The sequence below is a fragment of the Aotus nancymaae genome, unplaced genomic scaffold, assembly GCF_030222135.1.
Source record: "Aotus nancymaae isolate 86718 unplaced genomic scaffold, 86718_ANA_hifiasm-v0.15.2.pri h1tg000040l, whole genome shotgun sequence".
NCBI classification, from domain to species: domain Eukaryota; kingdom Metazoa; phylum Chordata; class Mammalia; order Primates; family Aotidae; genus Aotus; species Aotus nancymaae.
The window spans coordinates 128,456,059-128,473,421 of NW_026988454.1; the positions used below are offsets into that span (position 1 = coordinate 128,456,059).

The 17,363-nt window shown below is 53.3% G+C and overlaps 1 protein-coding gene across 1 annotated transcript; it reads left to right on the forward strand.

Moving 5' to 3' along the window:
* The first annotated feature begins 2,440 nt into the window (after positions 1-2,440).
* LOC135268287 (protein maestro-like) lies at positions 2,441-15,284 on the forward strand. The gene is made up of 5 exons (XM_064360385.1): positions 2,441-2,535; positions 3,717-3,848; positions 10,674-10,752; positions 12,665-12,769; positions 14,796-15,284. Exons 1-5 carry the CDS (start codon positions 2,441-2,443, stop codon positions 15,282-15,284), a joined length of 900 nt encoding a protein of 299 aa, XP_064216455.1.
* The last annotated feature ends 2,079 nt before the right edge of the window (positions 15,285-17,363 follow it).

Consider the following 17,363-nt stretch of genomic DNA (forward strand, 5'->3'; position numbering starts at 1 on the left):
CAGGTCTGTGGGCGCCTAGCCAGCCTCTAGTTAGCCCCTTCTTATCCCCAGAGCCCTCTGCCTTTTGGCAGAAACCATACCTCCTATTTCACAGAGAAAGAGAAGCTACCGGAGAGGAACTCTGACCTCCCTCCCATTATTGCCCCTCTTCCTCTCCCCGACACCTGCCGTTCCCCCCAGCATTTAAACATGTGAGGCCTCCCTTCTGAATGGGAGTGCTTCTCCCAGCCCTCACAGGGCCTAGGCGTCAGGGCTATACTGAGGTCTAACTGCCATCTCCCCGGCCTCCACAGGGCCCACATGACCGAGGCAGTGAGGCCTCAGCTGGCTGTGCCTCTGCTCTGCTGGGACGTCCCCCCTCGTACCCACATGGCTCCCTCTTCCTCGTGGTCCAGCTCAGCTCTGCCTCCTCCTGCATCCTCTGGTTTTATTTCCTTTGCCACTCCCGCAGCTCTTGGACGTGATATTAATTTGTCGTGTGTTTCTTTTGTGCCCCACCGTCTCAGCAGAGTGTCCAGGAGGGTGAGCACTTGTCTGTCTTGTTCACAGATGTGTTCCCAAGGCCTTGGGTGCATGACTGGGTGTCACAAAGGACTTCTTCAATGAATGAATGCATGAATAAATGAATGATTGTGATTCTGATTATTGGGCTGCTCTCCCGCCTCTGTCTGCACACCAGCCGCAGGAGGCCCTGCCCACGCTGGGCTTATCTCCTTTCACTGAGCTTTTCATCCATAGCCAGCTGGGATTCTTCCTCTGTGCATTCCCTGTTACTGGGTATGGTTCCTACCAAAGCTCCTTGAGTTGGTGAGAGAAAAAAAGGGATTTATTAGAACAAACCCCAGTAGCTCACCTGCTTTCAGGACTGGCCAGGGGTGTCTCAGATGGGCTTCTGAGGTGTTTCAGGACAGGTTGTGTGCTACAGCTGCCCAGAAGCAAGGCTTCACCCCACCCCTCTCCCCTCTTGGCACCTGGGACACTCCAGGCTAAACTCCTAAAACTCTAATTGCCCCTCTACTTGATTCCAAGGTCCTTCATTTTCTGGAAAACAGAACTCCCCAGGCAGTCTCACGGGAGCACAGCTGATGAAGAAAACCCAGGTCACTGCCTCCACCCAGTTCTGCAGGAGCCCGGTGAGAGAGTTTTCTGGGTTAGCCCTGGGGGTGGCTGAACTCGGTGGGAAGTGAGCCTTAGAGGGGACATGTCTGTGATGGGTAGGAGCACTGGTTGGTATAAACTGGAGTCTGAAAGACTCCAAGATTCCACCACCTCCTTCCCTGCTAGCCTCAAGAGCCTGCTCACAATGAAGCCAGGAAGGTACAGGGAGTCAAGGAGATGGGATGGGGCCAGGGAGGAGGTCCCTAGGGAGGGGCTTCAGGCACTCACCTGCCACTGGACTCTGCCAGGGCCTGAAGGTGGCTCAAAGGAGAGCTGAGATTCATTTTGCATATTCCTTGCCCTTCGCTTGTCTTCCTGGTTCCCAGTGGCAGGATGTTTCCTCCCTTGCAACGGCCCCTGTACAAACTGCATAACTAGGTGGTGGCTGGATCTTCAGGGACCCTTCCAGGCTTTTGGGCCAGATACCTGCATCTTCCATCTCTTCCTCAGGGACCTCCAGGGTTTTATATGCAACCTCTGCAAACGGACACGGCCTCTTCTGCTTAGAATTTCCCCCTTCCTCCATCCTCTCCCTCTGCACAAGCTACCCCTGTGCACCGGTTTCCCGGCTAGCCTTCTCTCTCTGTCTCTGTCCATCTCTCTCCCCATGTCTGCCTGTGTCTCTCCGTCTTTCACTAGCTACCTCTACCCCTTCATCAATCTTTAAGCCTCATGGGATCTGTTTTCCAAGTCTGTCTCCGTCACAGTTTTCAGAGCTCAGCTTCTGTCATCCCTGCCTTATAACTGAAATAGTCTCCTAATCGGTCCTCTACCTCCAGCCTGGCCTATGCCACCCGTAGGCCAAGGCCTTTCTCCAGCCCACACCAGATCCTGCCTCTGCTCACTCCTCTTTGCTGGGCCCACAGAGCCCTGTGTACCCAGGCCTGCCTGGCCCCCAATTCTCCAGGCAACACCCCAACTGGTTCTTCCCAGCTCCTAGTGTCGTCCGCAGCCCTCCCGGGTCCGTTCACTTGGCTTGCTCCTGTCCACCCTTGAGGTCTTAGTTTAGATGTCTCTACCTCCCCCATTGCCCCCTCTAGGCTGGGATTTGCTCCTCTCCTCTGTGCTTGCCAATGCCCTGTGCGGCCCCAGCCTGAAACACTGCACAGCATGGCCCACTCTTAATGGCAGGGCTTATCCTTCTGAATCTGCAGTAACAGCCCAATTGGCAGGAAGGCTGGTGAAGCCATGACTCTGCTCCCAAAGTGAGGGGACTTTCAGGGAAGGAGGAGGGGACAAGGAGGCCTGGGGAAAAGCTGATGGGGGAGGCAGCTATGTCAAGATGTGGCCGGGGTGCTGCACCCAGGACCCCTCCTCCCTGGCCATCTGTAGTGACTGCACACAGGGAATGCCCAAGGTGGTGCTGGCAGAGGAGATGTGAGCAGAAGGTGCCAGGTCTAAAAGGGCCCAGTCTGCCTGTTGGCCTCTATCTCTTTCCCCTGGGCATGGGCATTGCAGAATGTCAACATTTGTGACCACAAAGATGGAGGTGGCATCCTAAGGAGAGCAGAAAGATGGATGGGTCCCGATGGCCTGGGACCCAGCCCTGGACTGCCTACCTTCATGTAGCAATGGGCATGGCTGCTGTGCCAGCCCACGGGGCAAGCCCTGGGAGAGATTTTCCACCCTTCTGGGATGTCTTGGCTCCCCACTGTGGACCTGAGGCATCTCTTCCCCACCACCCCCACACCTGTGCCATCATCCCTGCTCTGGAGACCCCCACTCCAGGTACAGTCCTAGGCCGGGACCCCAGTCAGGAGGTTCCCAGGCTCTATGAGCCTCTGTTATTTTATGTTGTAACCCTCAGTCTGGATTGAGACTCCCTTAGTTCTCCCCAGCCCTGGAGGAAGGGGTTAGTGTGTGATCTCTGATTCTCTCCTGTCTGGCCCTACTGCCCTTGGTTGAGGGCTGCCACAGAAACGCACTGCCCACAAGGCTCGTCCCCTGACCCTGAGGAGGCAGTCCCCTGACCCAGCCTCCTGGGATCACCTGGACCCTGAGCTGGGGGGCATGAGCCAGGCTCAGCCTCTGGAGTCCAAGCCCAGAGGTGCACATTTGGCTGTTCCACCAGACAGTTGGGTCCTAGCCCATCTGGCAGGACACAGGACTTACAGCCCAAGGCCTGGTTGGGGCTGGGCCATGTTTGTGGGGTGGGTCAATGTCAGCACTTTGCTCCCTTTTTCTCAACACTAAAGACCCTGTCAACACCTTGGAAAAGAGCAGGGGATGCTGGCAGCCAAGGAAGCCTCTTGGAGCTGGAAGAGCTACATCCCCTGATAATGATGGCGGACACTGGGGCAGGCAGGTCTGCAACCTTTAACCAACACAACAACTGGGTAAAGAAAATGGCATGCCTTTATTTGATTGACAGCTTTTTAAAAAATTGCCCAAATGTCTAGTCTGGTTTGAAGTTCAATCCCATTTGGAATCAGGAAGCATCTCCTCAGGCTCCAGGTGTGGCTGGCTCCTGTCTGCAGAGTGGGGCTTATTGTCCTCCTGGGTGCAGGGTTGTGGCTCCTCCTTCTGGCTGGAATAACACTCTGGCTGGCACTCTAAAGCTGGCTGTGGTTCCACGTGGTCCAGTCTAGTGTCCACACTGAAGTGACCTTGGTGGACTTGGCGCCCACCATGCTGGGCACCTCTGTAGCCACACAGTCTTCTGCGTGCTGCTTACAGCATGTGGAATCAGGGTAGGTCAGGAAAACTAAGCCTCAGTGACCTCCTCAGTCTGCCCATGCAAGGTGGCCAAGGGGCAGGTGCGTGTCCAGGTGGCCATAGGGCGCTTGCCCTTCATTTGACTTTACTTAGCTTGTGATGGTTCTCCCAGTCTGAAGTGGAAGACTTAAGAAGGAGTTTTCTCTTTATTCTCCTTCCCAGAATCCCCTGATGCAGGCAGGGCCAGCTTTTCCCTTCCCTTTTCCTACCCAGACCTCACTTATGTAAAAATTCCGTATGGCATCCAACTCACCTGTAGGGAACCAGCCCTATGTCACCTGTGGGTACCCTGAGTTCGGTGGGACAAAGGAATGAGAAAAAGACAGATTAAGAGAGAAAGTGGGGCCAGGGGGCCATCATTTTATTACTCTGGAAGAGACAGTGAAGGCCCCAAGCTCTGGTCATCCACACTATTTATTGATTACAATCACTTTGATCTACAGGGTACGGGTGGAGTGAATCAGTGAGCCAGAAGTGAATCAGCGAACCGGAAATGGTTGACACCATCCTAAGGATTGATAACAGTGGTGGTTTGTAAGTTTCACAAAACAAGAACATGTGGTTATCTTTAGCTTATTATCTGTGTACAGCTGATGGAACTCGGGCCTTACAAGGAGCCTACAAGTCTGGCTACGTCATAGTGCTACAAAGGGGTTTTACGTCCTTGAGCATGATGTTTATGGTAACACAGCCTAGGTTACCCTGCACTGGAACATGAGGCATGGAGAGGCCTTCCTTCTCAGAGGCCTCCTGCAGTTTGTTGTTCCTTATTTATGTGTTACTTGTAACCAGTTTATGTAGGCACTCTGTAAGTCCTTTCTCCTTTGCTGCTTTTCCCAGCACTCACCAGGCCTGGCCCTTGGCAGACTCCTAGAGATGATTCAGGAAGGTCAATCCTCTTCTTTCAGAACCAAAGCCTAGGTTGCTACCTCCTGGAATTGCAGCAAACGCCTTGCTACATACAGAACCGGGAGCTGATGATTATCGGCACCGCCTTTTTCATTCTTTCTAGAACAAACCAGAAGCTTCCATATCAACCTAGCCAGAATGTCAGGCCACCTCTCTCTCCGGCTGTATTCCTGGGTTTGTTCCCTTGCTTCCAGATGGCTTTTTCACATGGAAGCTGACTGGTCCACCATATGGTGAATGTTACCCTAAGTCCATGGAGACATCAAAGCCCTCTCTCACACCAAAAACACCCGTTCCTTGCTCTTACATATGGATTCAGAGCCCTGCCACCAGCTCCTCTGTACTGCCACACTCTTCAGCCGGGGGCAGCATTTTAGTCCCCTTCCTGTTCCCAGCCCAGTCTCCTGGGAAGCAATTCTTGCCCTCTCCGTTACCCCATTCTGCTAGTAGGGTACCCAAGTCCCCACTGTCACTCCTCTGCCTTCCTCACTGTCAGGGGCCAAAGTGCCACAGACAGGTTTCTGCATTGGTGACTGTTTTGAGCTAATTCTTAGTTTCCATCCCCCCTCAACTTCACTGGCTCTAATTTCCTAAGCCTGTGTATCCCCAGAAACCTGAACAGCTTTAGCTGTTAACCCCTTAACAAGGATATTTTGCATCTCAGAAAACATAATCCCTGATCCTTACAACAGCAGTTCTGAAGACTTTTGCAGTCAGACACCCTAACTTGGATTCCATTAGCCCCACCCAGGGGAACCTGTGAACCAGACCATAAGGAGGCAAGATGGGTCCCCACGGGTCCCTCCTTTGAAGGCCTTTTTGTAGGCATTTCTGCTGGGAAAACTCCCTCCTATATCACACACTGAGGCTTGCATAAGGCCCTCCACCAGGTCTTCTCTGACCTGTGGGAGTCCTGTGGCTCTGGGGAGTCTGAATGACCAGTACATGGACTGGACCCTGTCACTGCCTCCACCCATCTGCAGCTCTCTGCCCCAGCTTCCAACTGGGACAGCTGGGCTCACTTTCAATGGGGCCCAGCTATGTGACTCTACTCCTCTGGTATTGGCCCCCATCCAGCCCCACTGACTTCTTGCAGTTTGTGAATTCACATACAATATTTAGGACAAAGAAGATTTCAGGTAACCTTCAGGAGACTCCAGAAAATCCAAAGTCAAGAAGAGCCTGAAGACCTACGAAGAACTCACCTAGAGGAGAGGCCTTTCCCACCCATCGACGTTTCTGGTTGGTCAGAGACAAATGTTTTGTGATCGCTTTTGAGATTTCTCGAATCTCTGGAATATCCTTATGCTATCCCCTTCTCTATTCTTAGCTGAGACGCATTTAAGTGGCACAGGGACTCTGCACTTGACTGGGAGATAGCAAAAAAGCAGGAGCCAGAGCTCCCATCAGCAGCCACTGTCGAGGGGCAGGGAGAGGAACCTCAGAAGGGTGGGTAGGTGGTGGCGGCTGTGAACAGAAGAGGAAGCTGTGATCCAAGGGCAGACGAGCCCCCAAAATTGGGGCTTAAGAGTTCACCCAGGAAAGAATTCGAGGGTGAGCCGGTGGTAGAAGAAAACAGCTTCACTAGGCAGCTGCGTTTCAGTTCCATGACTGTCCAGTCCCTGCAGATCAGGGCTACCCTATAGGCAGTATGTCAAGAGTAGCAGCTCAGGGACAATTCTGCAGTCATCTTGACACCCGCTTTTAATCACATGCAAGGAGCTGGTAGATTATGCAGAAATTTCTAGGAAAGGGGCGATAACTTCTGGTCAGTGCCATGGCAGTGGTAAACTGTCCTGGTGCTGGCGGGCATGTCTGATGGTGCGAGAGGTGCTTTCGGTGCCTCTTCCGTGTCGGCCAGTCTTCAGTCTGGTCTGGAATTGAGTCCTGCCGCCTACTTGAGCTGGCCCGAGATCCCAAGGCATGAGCAAGAAAGGGATCATGGGGAATGGACCCAACATCAGAAAGGAGGACAGTGCCTAACTGGAAGGAGCCCTGTCACTCAGGGAGACAGGGGACAAGGAGTGAGAAGCGAGTGGGATAGGGAGCTGGGGTGACATGAGGGCAGATTTGGAGGATGGCTGGTCCATGCAGAGGAAACCCCAATGGGGCACCTTGCTCGGAATTGGAGATGCTCACCAATTCCAAGCCTGATGGGCAAGGGTGAAGCGTCCAAAGTCATGGCTCATTCTCCATTTCCTGGATCTAGACACTGAGTCCCAGAGGTTCCTTGAGCCTCGAATTTGAATGTTCTTTGGGGATGCTACAGGAAAAGGATGGAACTTCCATTAGTGATGTGGGACCCAGCTAAGGCTGGGCAGGCAGAGAAGACACAGAGGTGCCTGAAGGGCAATCTGCTCTCCTCTGCCCTTTCTCTCCTTTGTGGAATTCTGCTCAGCATTGCCCAGCAGATACATTTGCACGAGAAGGACTCCAGCCCCAAATATGCCCACTCAGACCAGTGTCAGTTTGGGGTTCCTCTTTCCCAAGCCCAGAAATTTTCTCTCTTAAAGAGAAACGATTCAAACTCCCTAGCAAGTACAGAAAAGGAGCAGGCACTTAGATGTCTTCGAAGATCAAGACACGGGGGTTATCAGCTAATTCCATGGTGAAGTTCTGAAGATCTTCCCCGAAGATCCCTCCCCAGTCCTGGCTCCGTTTTCCAATATTTCCTGAACTCTGAGGTGGGGGAACCCTGTGGGCTGGCGGGTAGAGGGGGATCTCAAGGTGGCTTCTCTTCCTTTAACTCCTCATTGTGTTGGGAGCTCTGCTGTGGCAGTGTTGATACAGTTAGGAGAGACGACGGGGCTGGGACTCTCGTGCTAAAGCTGGAAAGGGGTCGGGGTAAGCCTCCATCCAAAATCCCCAAAATGCTCAGGGGCACGGGCAGACAGGTGAAACAGCCCTGCCTATGCACAGCACCACACTTCCCACTCCAGCCAGAGGCCTGGGATCAGATGCCTCTCCCTCCCCGGACCTCACAGCCGCTCTGCACTGTCTGGCCCTTGAGAGCAGCAGGCCTGTGCTTGGGTAGAGGAGCAGGACTACACATTTTTGGTCCTTCTTCTCCCTGCCTGTGGGGTTCAGGCTCAAATGAAACTGGAGTTGCATCCCATTTCACAGACTGCTTAGCATACCATCTGTCAGGGGCAAGCAGTCAGGCCCAGGCCCAGGACGGATTTTCTACCAGGGCCCGGCAAGCCCTCTCCTCATTGAGCAGCTCCCCCACAGGGAATCCTGGGATGAGAGACAAGAGGTTTGCTAGGACCCCACCCCACGTGAGACTTGGTGCCTTTCCATGTGCTGTCATCCACCCACTCATCCATGCAGCAAATACTCGTTAGGCACTGTTGATGTGAGCCCTGTTCTAGAAGCTGCGGGGCACAGCACAGTTGAGAATGACCACGAATCTGCCTGCATGAAGCTTCCCTTCGAAGGAAGCAAGAGAGATACCCAACAAAGAGAAGAGATGGATGAGATAACTCCAGACGATAAGTGCTGTGAAGAAAACACGGGACCAGTGTGATGGAGCAGACTTGGGGGTGGGCCCAGGAGCCACAGGCACTCAGAGATGACCTTTTCAAGGGGGACGTCTAAGCGGAGCTGGAGGCACGAAGACGAGCCAGTAGTGCACAGAAGAAAAAGTGTTTCAGGAGCAGCCAGACGGTTTCTATTCTGGGAGTAAGTCTATACCTCCTGTGGTTGCAGGAGCGTAAGATCACACAGGGAGAAAGGGAGAGAGGCCCAGGAGAGGAGGAATGGAGGGTGGAGCAGAGGCCTCCTCCCTAGGGAGAAGCGGCTGGCCGTCCTGCCCTCCTGAGCGGCCTCTCCGGGCAGTGTCTGCCCGGCCTGTCTCTGATGGCTGCCCTCATCCTCTCACCTGGAGCCGCCCCTGCTGCCTTTCCCTCAAACTAGTATCACAAGAGAAGAAGCATAACAGCTTAAACGAAGCCCTGGCTAAAACCACATCTGAGTTCCTCTCCCCTACTTCCTACTCTGTTCTGTCCCCTCCTTAAACTGTAAGACAATGCTAAGGATAATCTATGAATCCCTCGTTGTTTATTTCAATCCCACAGGTCTTTATCGACCACCTGGGATGTGCCGTTTCCAGGCATGCCAGAGCCTGGCCATGGACCCCAGTTCCAGGCCCTGGAAGGGGTATCCTACCTTCTCCCCTTGTACCCCAAACCTGACCGCTTCTCTCCTCAGTTCTGTCCCCTGAGCTGAGCTGGCAGGGATAATGATGGATTCTATGTCCCATGGTCTCATATGCAAAGCAGTGACTCCAAAGCTCTCATCCTGTCCAATTTAGATGAGAGGTCTGACTTAGGAAGCCTCTTGGATCTGTCCCCTACAGTGTCCGAGCCTACACCCTTCCTGAGCAGACTCCTCTTCTTGGTTCCCTCAACCCCCACCCTGGGGTGCCTGAGCCTTCTCTACATTCCCTTGGTCCTTTGAGGGCTCTAAGTGCCCGATCTAACCCCTTCATCACCTCGGGGGTCTCATCGCTTACATCCAGAGATGCCTGCCATCACCCTGTCATCTGCTGTGAGAGCAAATGTCATTGCTGTCTCCAGCACCTGCTGGAGATAGGCTTATTCAGTACCCATTAATATTGAACCATCAGCCACCATTATTCGCAGGCAGGTAGCATGTAGGCCAGCTTTCCCGATTGCCCCCACAACTCTTCATTTATCCCCCAGGTCAGGAAGGGCAGGGCAGAAGGAGTTTATCATCTTGCTAGACAGAAAAAGATGCCTAAGGAACTCTTAAAGAATAAAACAGAGCGACGCCTAAATAGAGCGTGATAAAAGCTAAATGAATACGGGCTGCAGAAAATGCTCTATGTTGCTAGAGGACTGGGGTGACGGAGGGCTGGAGTGGACGAAGGGGGCTTTGTGGAGGGTGAGGGCTTCATCCAGGCCTTAAAGAGCGGACAGAGAATGAGAAGGAAGAATGGGAAGTCACAGAGTCCTAGATCCCAGCGAAAAAACAAAAAATGTCGCAGCACCCTTTAACGATGCCTGGGATCCCTAGCACCTGGCGGAGGACGGTCCTGCAGGAAGCAAGATTCCTCCTCCTGCCGTCCTGCCTGTGCCTCTCCTTAGGAAAGGCCTGAACAGCCTTCACCTCTCCTTGGCCACTTCACACCAGCTGAGAGCTGCTGGGGCTAAGGAAGCAGGTGGGGAAAGGCTCTGGCTGCAGGAGCTCAGGTCACTGGATTTGGAGACAGGCAGAGGGAGGGAGGCAGTGGGTGTCCACCTAATTTCCAGAGAAGCGGCTTAACCACCTGCCTGGGTATGCGCTGACATGAACTCTGTGGTTGGGGTAGGCAGGCAGGCAGGCAGGCAGCAGGTAGGCAGGGGAGGGGAGGGCAGCAGCTGGAGCCATAGCCAGAGACAAGCCCCCCAGACTAGGCCCGAAGCAGCCTGCAGAGCTGCAAAGAATGGCTGCAGAAGAGAGGTTCCGACTGCGTCACTGAGCCTTTGCTCACCAGTGGCCCAGAAGTTGGCAAATCTCCCAAGCATCTTTCCCTGCTGCCCCCCCAGGCCCAATGCCCACCCACAGCTTCCCTGAGCTGGCCTGCACTGCCACAGAGGTCTGCATGACCTCACATCTCTCCCTCTCTTCACATCATGCGGGTCTTCCCCCTCACCCTCTCCTCAGCCTCCCCCTCACCCTCTCCTCAGCCCCTTTATTCACTTGCTCTTGAACTCCATGATCTCCAGCTCCAAATCAATCCATACTGAGCAGGCGTCGCTGCCACCCTCTCCACAGGCCGGAGGCTGTTGCAGGCTAAACCACGGTTCCATTCTATCCCTCCCACCCCAGGCCTGGAGGTGTGCATTTTAGCACCAGCGCTTTCATCCCACTCTCCTGTGCATCCCCAGTTCCAGTGCAGACTGCAAGACGCAGCAGGCCTCTGAGACCAAACGCAAAGGCTGGATGAACGGCTCTAAGCTGCTGGGAGTGAAGCCGAATCAGGGCAGTTTTTCAACCAAAATAGGAAAAAACAAATCAGCATCAAGCTGCACAAGACTCTGATGGACACCAACCCTGTGATAGTCAGTGGTCAGGAAGCTGTGGAAAGGGGTTTGAAGAAAGTGGGGCAAAAACAAAAGTGACCCACTGAATCTCACAACTGACAGGCCCAGGGAGGGGTGGAAGAGCAAAGTGTGGAACGGTTTCTCCACAAGGACCCTCAAACTAGAAAAACAAGGGCTGGCGTGGAGTGGTTGGTGCGGCATCTCCACGGAGGCGGGCAGGAGAGGTCGGGCGATGGCTCTGCTCAGTGGTGAATGGCCACGACTGAGCAGAAACTCTGCAGTAAGACAGAGAATAGCAGGCTGCTAGGGTCTGGTTAAGCACACAGTTCTACTGTACACGGAAAGCAAACAGCTGCGGCAAAGCTGTGTCTTCCCTAATCCCAGCATCCCATCTTACTAACTGCCCTGAAACATCCTCAAAGCTTCCTAGAGGGCAGGAAGCTTTTTTTTTTTTTCCTTTGCCATTCTGACAAGTATTTATTGAGCACCTGCTATATGGCACGCATTGTGCTTAATCCTGAGATACAACAGCAAGGAAGAAGAGATACGGTCTCTGCCCCAGTAGGACTCCAGCCTAATTGGGGGGAGGGGAAGGGAAAGACATGAATAATCACACAAATGAATTTCAAATGATACAGCAAAGGGAAGGCACATGATGTCTAAGTGTAAATAACCAGGAGGCCCAACCTGGGGGAGGAGGAGCCACAAAAGGCTTCCTTAAGGAACATGGATAAGTCTACCAGGCAGCGGGAAGAGCATGTGCAAAGGCCCTGTGGTAAGTAGAAAAATGAGGACAGACATATGGCTAGTAGAGCTAGAGTGGCCAGTTGGGGTTGGGGTTCAGGGTGGGGGACAGTACAGAGTGGGATTGGAGGGGGAGGTGGTACCCAGATGATGCAGGCCTTTTGAGAACCTCTTACACATATGTTAGTCCTTAATCTGGGCGATTGCCAAGCGGTTGAGGGGTTTGAAGCTGACGAATGACATGGTCCGTCTTTCGTCTTTTGCTAGGAATAGACATTTGCCCTGACTTTCTATTCATGGGATGTGGCCAGAGTGTTGCTAAATATTTAATATGCTCACAGCCTGGGACCAAGGGGCAGGGGAAGCATTCAGTGAGCTGTTTTTTCCACATGCGGTTGAGAGAAGGGGTTTTGCTGCCCTCCTATAAGCAGTGTCCTGTAAGAGTAGCATGAAGATCACTCATACCCTCCTTGTCCATGGAAGAGACGGAGGGGAGGCTAATACCTTCAACGGGACGTGTGCAAAGACACCAGGCAGTAGAAGCCAGAGAATGCACAGAGGGCATTTTGACCTTTAGGGTCTGCGTCTCATCTCTGACTTTGGCCATCAGGATCAGTGAAGGGACAAAGACTAGGAGTGAGGAAGGAGGGGACAGGACAATATCCCTCGGACGTTCAAGTACCATCCCGGTCTCCCCTCTCCAACCTTAGAGAGTGGACCAGCCAGAGCACCTCGTCCGGACTCTCACACCTACTGCTTTGTTTCTACCAACCTTGGCAGGGATCCAGGATCCATTTAGTGGGATCAGGGCCCAGTCAATACAACTGGGGCTCAAATAAGTTCTCAGAATGACAGAGTCTGGAGCCAGGGTCCCAACTCGTAGGTGATGTAGTTTCTTTCATGCCACAGAGATTTCTCTGTTTCTGTTTTTTAACATCAGAGTCCCATACCTCATGGGTATTTTCTCAATCAGTGGACACCCAAGTCCTAGTCCATGAGGGTACACCATGTGTTTTGAGTAAAGGGCTCCTCTTATTTAGCAAGGATCCCATTCTAGAGGCTTTGACTAACCCATCTCCCGGCACCCTCAGATTGAAGTTGAGAGCATCACGGGGATGCTTAACGAGGCCGAGGGGAAGGCCATTAAGCTGGCCAAGGATGTGGCGTCCCTCGGGTCCCAGCTCCAGGACACCCAGGTGAGTGTCCTGCCACATCATCCGGGGGACCTGGAGGGTGGCCTTCCTCAGGGCAGGTCCCTGGGACCTCCGTGTGTCCCCTTTGCAGGAGCTGCTCCAAGAAGAAACTCGGCAGAAGCTCAACGTGTCCACCAAGCTGCGTCAGCTGGAAGAGAAGAGGAACAGGCTGCAAGACCAGCTGGATGAGGAGATAGAGGCCAAGGAGAACCTGGAGCGCCACATCTCCACTCTCAACATTCAGGTGCCTGCCCTGTGTCCTCGCTTCTGTCACGGGTCCCCTCGGCTTCTCTGCACTGAGAGCCCCTGAGGCAGATCGCAGTGGGGCACTGGTGCTTGACCCGCAGCTTCCCCTGCAGTTGGGCCACTGGGTTTCCCCAGCCCTCATCTTATGTGAAAACACCTACTGTGGGGGAACCAGAAGCCTAGCTACGTGGCCAAAAATAAAAACCAAAGGAAAAAATAGCAACTCAGTGGTTAATTGGTGAAAGCAAGAAATTTGTGTCCTTTACTGTGCTGCTGCTGCTGCTGCTGTTGCTGTTGTTGCTGCTGCTGCTGCTGCTGGCGGTGGGGCTGCTGCTGCTGGCGGTGGTGCTGCTGCTGGAACTGGAGCTGCTGGAGCTGGTGCTGCTGGAGCTGGTGCTGGAGCTGGTGCTGGAGCTGGAGCTGCTGGAGCTGGTGCTGCTGGAGCTGGAGCTGGAGCTGGAGCTGCTGGAGCTGGAGCTGGTGCTGGTGCTGCTGGAGCTGGAGCTGGTGCTGGTGCTGCTGGAGCTGGAGCTGGTGCTGGTGCTGCTGGAGCTGGAGCTGCTGGAGCTGGTGCTGCTGGAGCTGGAGCTGCTGGAGCTGGTGCTGCTGGAGCTGGTGCTGGAGCTGGAGCTGCTGGAGCTGGAGCTGCTGGAGCTGGTGCTGGAGCTGGAGCTGCTGGAGCTGGAGCTGGAGCTGGAGCTGCTGGAGCTGGAGCTGGTGCTGGTGCTGCTGGAGCTGGAGCTAGTGCTGGTGCTGCTGGAGTTGGTGCTGCTGGAGCTGGTGCTGGAGCTGCTGGAGCTGGAGCTGGTGCTGGAGCTGCTGGAGCTGGTGCTGGAACTGGAGCTGCTGGAGCTGGAGCTGGAGCTGGAGCTGCTGGAGCTGGAGCTGGTGCTGGAGCTGCTGGAGCTGGTGCTGGAGCTGCTGGAGATGGTGCTGGAGATGGAGCTGGTGCTGGTGCTGCTGGAGCTGGAGCTGGAGCTGCTGCTGTTGTTGTTGCTGCTGCTGCTGGAGCTGCTGCTGCTGCTTTGGTCTTCTTAGTTTAGTTCTTTTTGTCCCTCTTATTCAGCCCATCCATGTTAGCTCTCCGTAGGTTTGAATAAGCCATCTGAAACTTATTCACTTCCTTGGAGCTCACCACAGTGCTGATCTTTTTCCCATCAGTAGCTCTTAACAGACACTTGTTGTCTGCTGACACAGAAGTGGTGGGGACACATGGCCAGCACCACACCCATCTGGGCCCTGCTTCTCGCCTTCTTTTGCCCCGCACTCATCTACACCCACCTCATCACCTTCAGGAAATCAGAAGAGGAGCCCACACAGGGGGATCTGGAGTTTGACATGGATAGTGCTGTTAATGGGGAAGGGCCTGTCAGGCCAGGGGACCCCACGGAGAGGACGTCGCTGGGGGTCGCACGCCAGCTGGGCCGCCGGGGCTGCTGCAGGGGCTGCTGCATGGGGCGCGGGTACCTGCGCCGCTGGGCGCACTTCTGGGGCGCGCCGGTGACCGCCTTCATGGGCAACGTGGTCAGCTACCTGCTGTTCCTGCTGCTGTTCGCGCGGGTGCTGCTCGTGGATTTCCAGCCCTCGCCACCCGGCAGACTGGAGCTGCTGCTCTATTTCTGGGCTTTCACGCTGCTGTGCGACCTCAGCACCAGCCTGCATTATCTTTCTTGCCCCTTTTCCTCTTCCTCCATCAATTTCTTCATTATGTAGACCAAATGAGTTCATTTCTAACAAAACCCAGGCATCTTTCATTAGAGAAAGAAGACGCAAAATTGAGCAGGTCTCTTGGAAACTGAGGTTTCAGAAGTGGGAGCCTCTGAAGAATGCGTTTTTCATCTTGGCCGAAAGAGCCCGGGACCCCGGTGCTAAAAAGCATGACTTCGCAATGAGAATCTTGGGAAACATGGCCTGCGAAGCCCCTGACAAGATGAGAAAGTATACGAAAATTGTCCTGGACCTGCTGGTGTGTGGATTGTATGACCCTGTGAGTTTGGAAGTCATCCATGAAAGTATGAAGACTCTGACCATCATCCTGGGCAAGACCCAGGGGAAAGGTTTGGGCTCCTTCTTCATAGACATCACCCTTCAGACCAGGACTTTATTAGATGATGAGAACAACAGTCTGCGATACTCGGCCTTTGTTTTGTTTGGGCAATTGGCTGCCTTTACTGGGAGGAAATGGAAGAAATTTTTCACCAGTCAGGTTAAGCAGACACAAGAGGGTCTGCTTCCTAGAGGGCAACTCCAGGGGCACCACTTTTCTGCGTGACGATGAGTCCAGTGACTCCTCCCTGAGTGAGGCCACTCCCGCCCTCGGGATCAAACGCCCTTCTCTTGGCTCCAACTACCAACTCTCTTATCTGGACAAGACACCTAGGCACGGCTCTTTGTTAAGACACCTGGCAGCTCCCTCAAATACAGAGTTTCCAAATCCACAGAGAGGGGAAAGGAAGTGGCCTCATTCTCCAAAGTGACAGGCCCTGGAGTAGGAGGGCTCTGTGGCGGGGCATGGAGGCTCCCAATGCCCACGTGATGATATTGAATGCTCTGGTGGCAGAGGGGGCCCCAAACATACCCCCCTAAAGCACCTAATTTCAGGAAGAGGAACAATGATGAAATGTGGTCATTGGTAAGGGTAAAAATCAAAAGGAGCTGTTTAAAGAGCAAAAACTCCACAGGAAGGCTTGGGGAATATTTGAAAATAAAAAAAGAAAAAGAAAGCTGTGTCCTGCAGAACAAAAAGATGAGGCCCATGACCGGATGTCACAGGCAGCTAAATGTAGAGCCTTAGGGGCCATTGTAAGCAGGAGCCTGCTGGGAGGGAGGGCCGGAGAGGGGGCCTCAGCTCCCCACCTGTACCTGAGGGGCTTCTCACAGACTCAGAAGCAGGCACTTAAGAACGTTCAGGGCTACAGAAGGGTTCCATCAGCCCAGAATGAGGGCGGGGTGCGCAGAACCCCAGAAAGACATATTTTGCAAACGAATGACAGACATCCATCCAGTCTGCCGATGACGCACAGAGGTGGGGGAGAAGGACCATTGACCACCCTGTCCAAACCGGCCCTCTCACATCCAGAGCCTGGCCACCCCGAGTAGACACTCTAGCCAGGAGTGATGCCTCTACCCTTCTCGCCAGAACTTGGGCAAAGCGCTGGTCACAGATGATGTACACCCAAGTGCTCTGAGCACAAGAAACTTCTTTGCCCACCATAGGCACTATGATTATTGTTAATGTAACACTATCATGGAACACCCAAATTCCTTTTTCCAGTCCAGACGTGCAATATATCAGCAGCATTTGCCCCCAAGCCCCCAGCAGAGCTGTTTTGAATCTGCTGCACATCTTTGGGCATATTATAAAAAGGTAACCCCCTCTGGGCGGACCCAGGGCAGCTGGACCCTGCTCGGCCTGCTGCGTGGGGCTGGGTCTCTGCCCCTCAGATAAGCCCCCTAGTGCAGGGTACGACTTGCAGAGCCACGTGTGGAGAGCAGAGGCTTCCAGAGGGGAAATGGCTTGTTGTGTTTATGGTGTGGTTGATCATCTGAACAGAGGACAGGGGACCAGGGCAAAGGTCCCTTCCCCTGAGCAGGGGACAAGAAGGATCACCACCACTTTGACAGTTGCCGTTTCTGGCTGGCCAGAGGGTGGACCAACATCTATTAGAGGTGACTGCAGAAGCGACTGGCCTTGAAGCCCAGTGGAATTGCTAATATGCTTTGATTCAAAAGGAAACTCCCTGAGATTCCGAGGCTCTTCTGGGACCTCCAGGTAGAGTGGTTAGATAGGAGGCCTGAATTCTGGCAGAAGGGTGGGACCAGGGATGGGACAGGTGTGAGAGTTTTCCACATTCTGTCTTGACAGAGAAGCCCTAGAAAGAAAGACATTAACCCAGAATGTTGGAGAAAGTTGTCATTAAGAGGCAGGTGAAGGAACTGGTTAAAAAAAAAAAAAAAAAGAAACTTAGACTCCCACATAATAATAGAGGGAGACTTTAACACTACATTGTTGGTATTAGACAGATCAACGAGACAGAAAATTAACAAGAATATCCAGGACTTGAACTCAGACCTGGAATAAGTAAACTTAATAAACATTTACAGAACTCTCCACCCCAAATCCATGAAACATACATTTTTCTCTATCACATCACACCTATTCTAAAAGTGACCACATAATTGGAAGTAAATCACTCCTCAGCAATTGCACAGCATTTCACAGGTTTAAATGAAATATTGGTTGGCTGCTTGTTTGTTATTTTCTTCCCTTATTCCTTCCTGTCTCCATTGTTAAGCACAATTATTGGCATAATAGAGGTTTTTAATACCCATTTTTAAACTGCATTCTAGC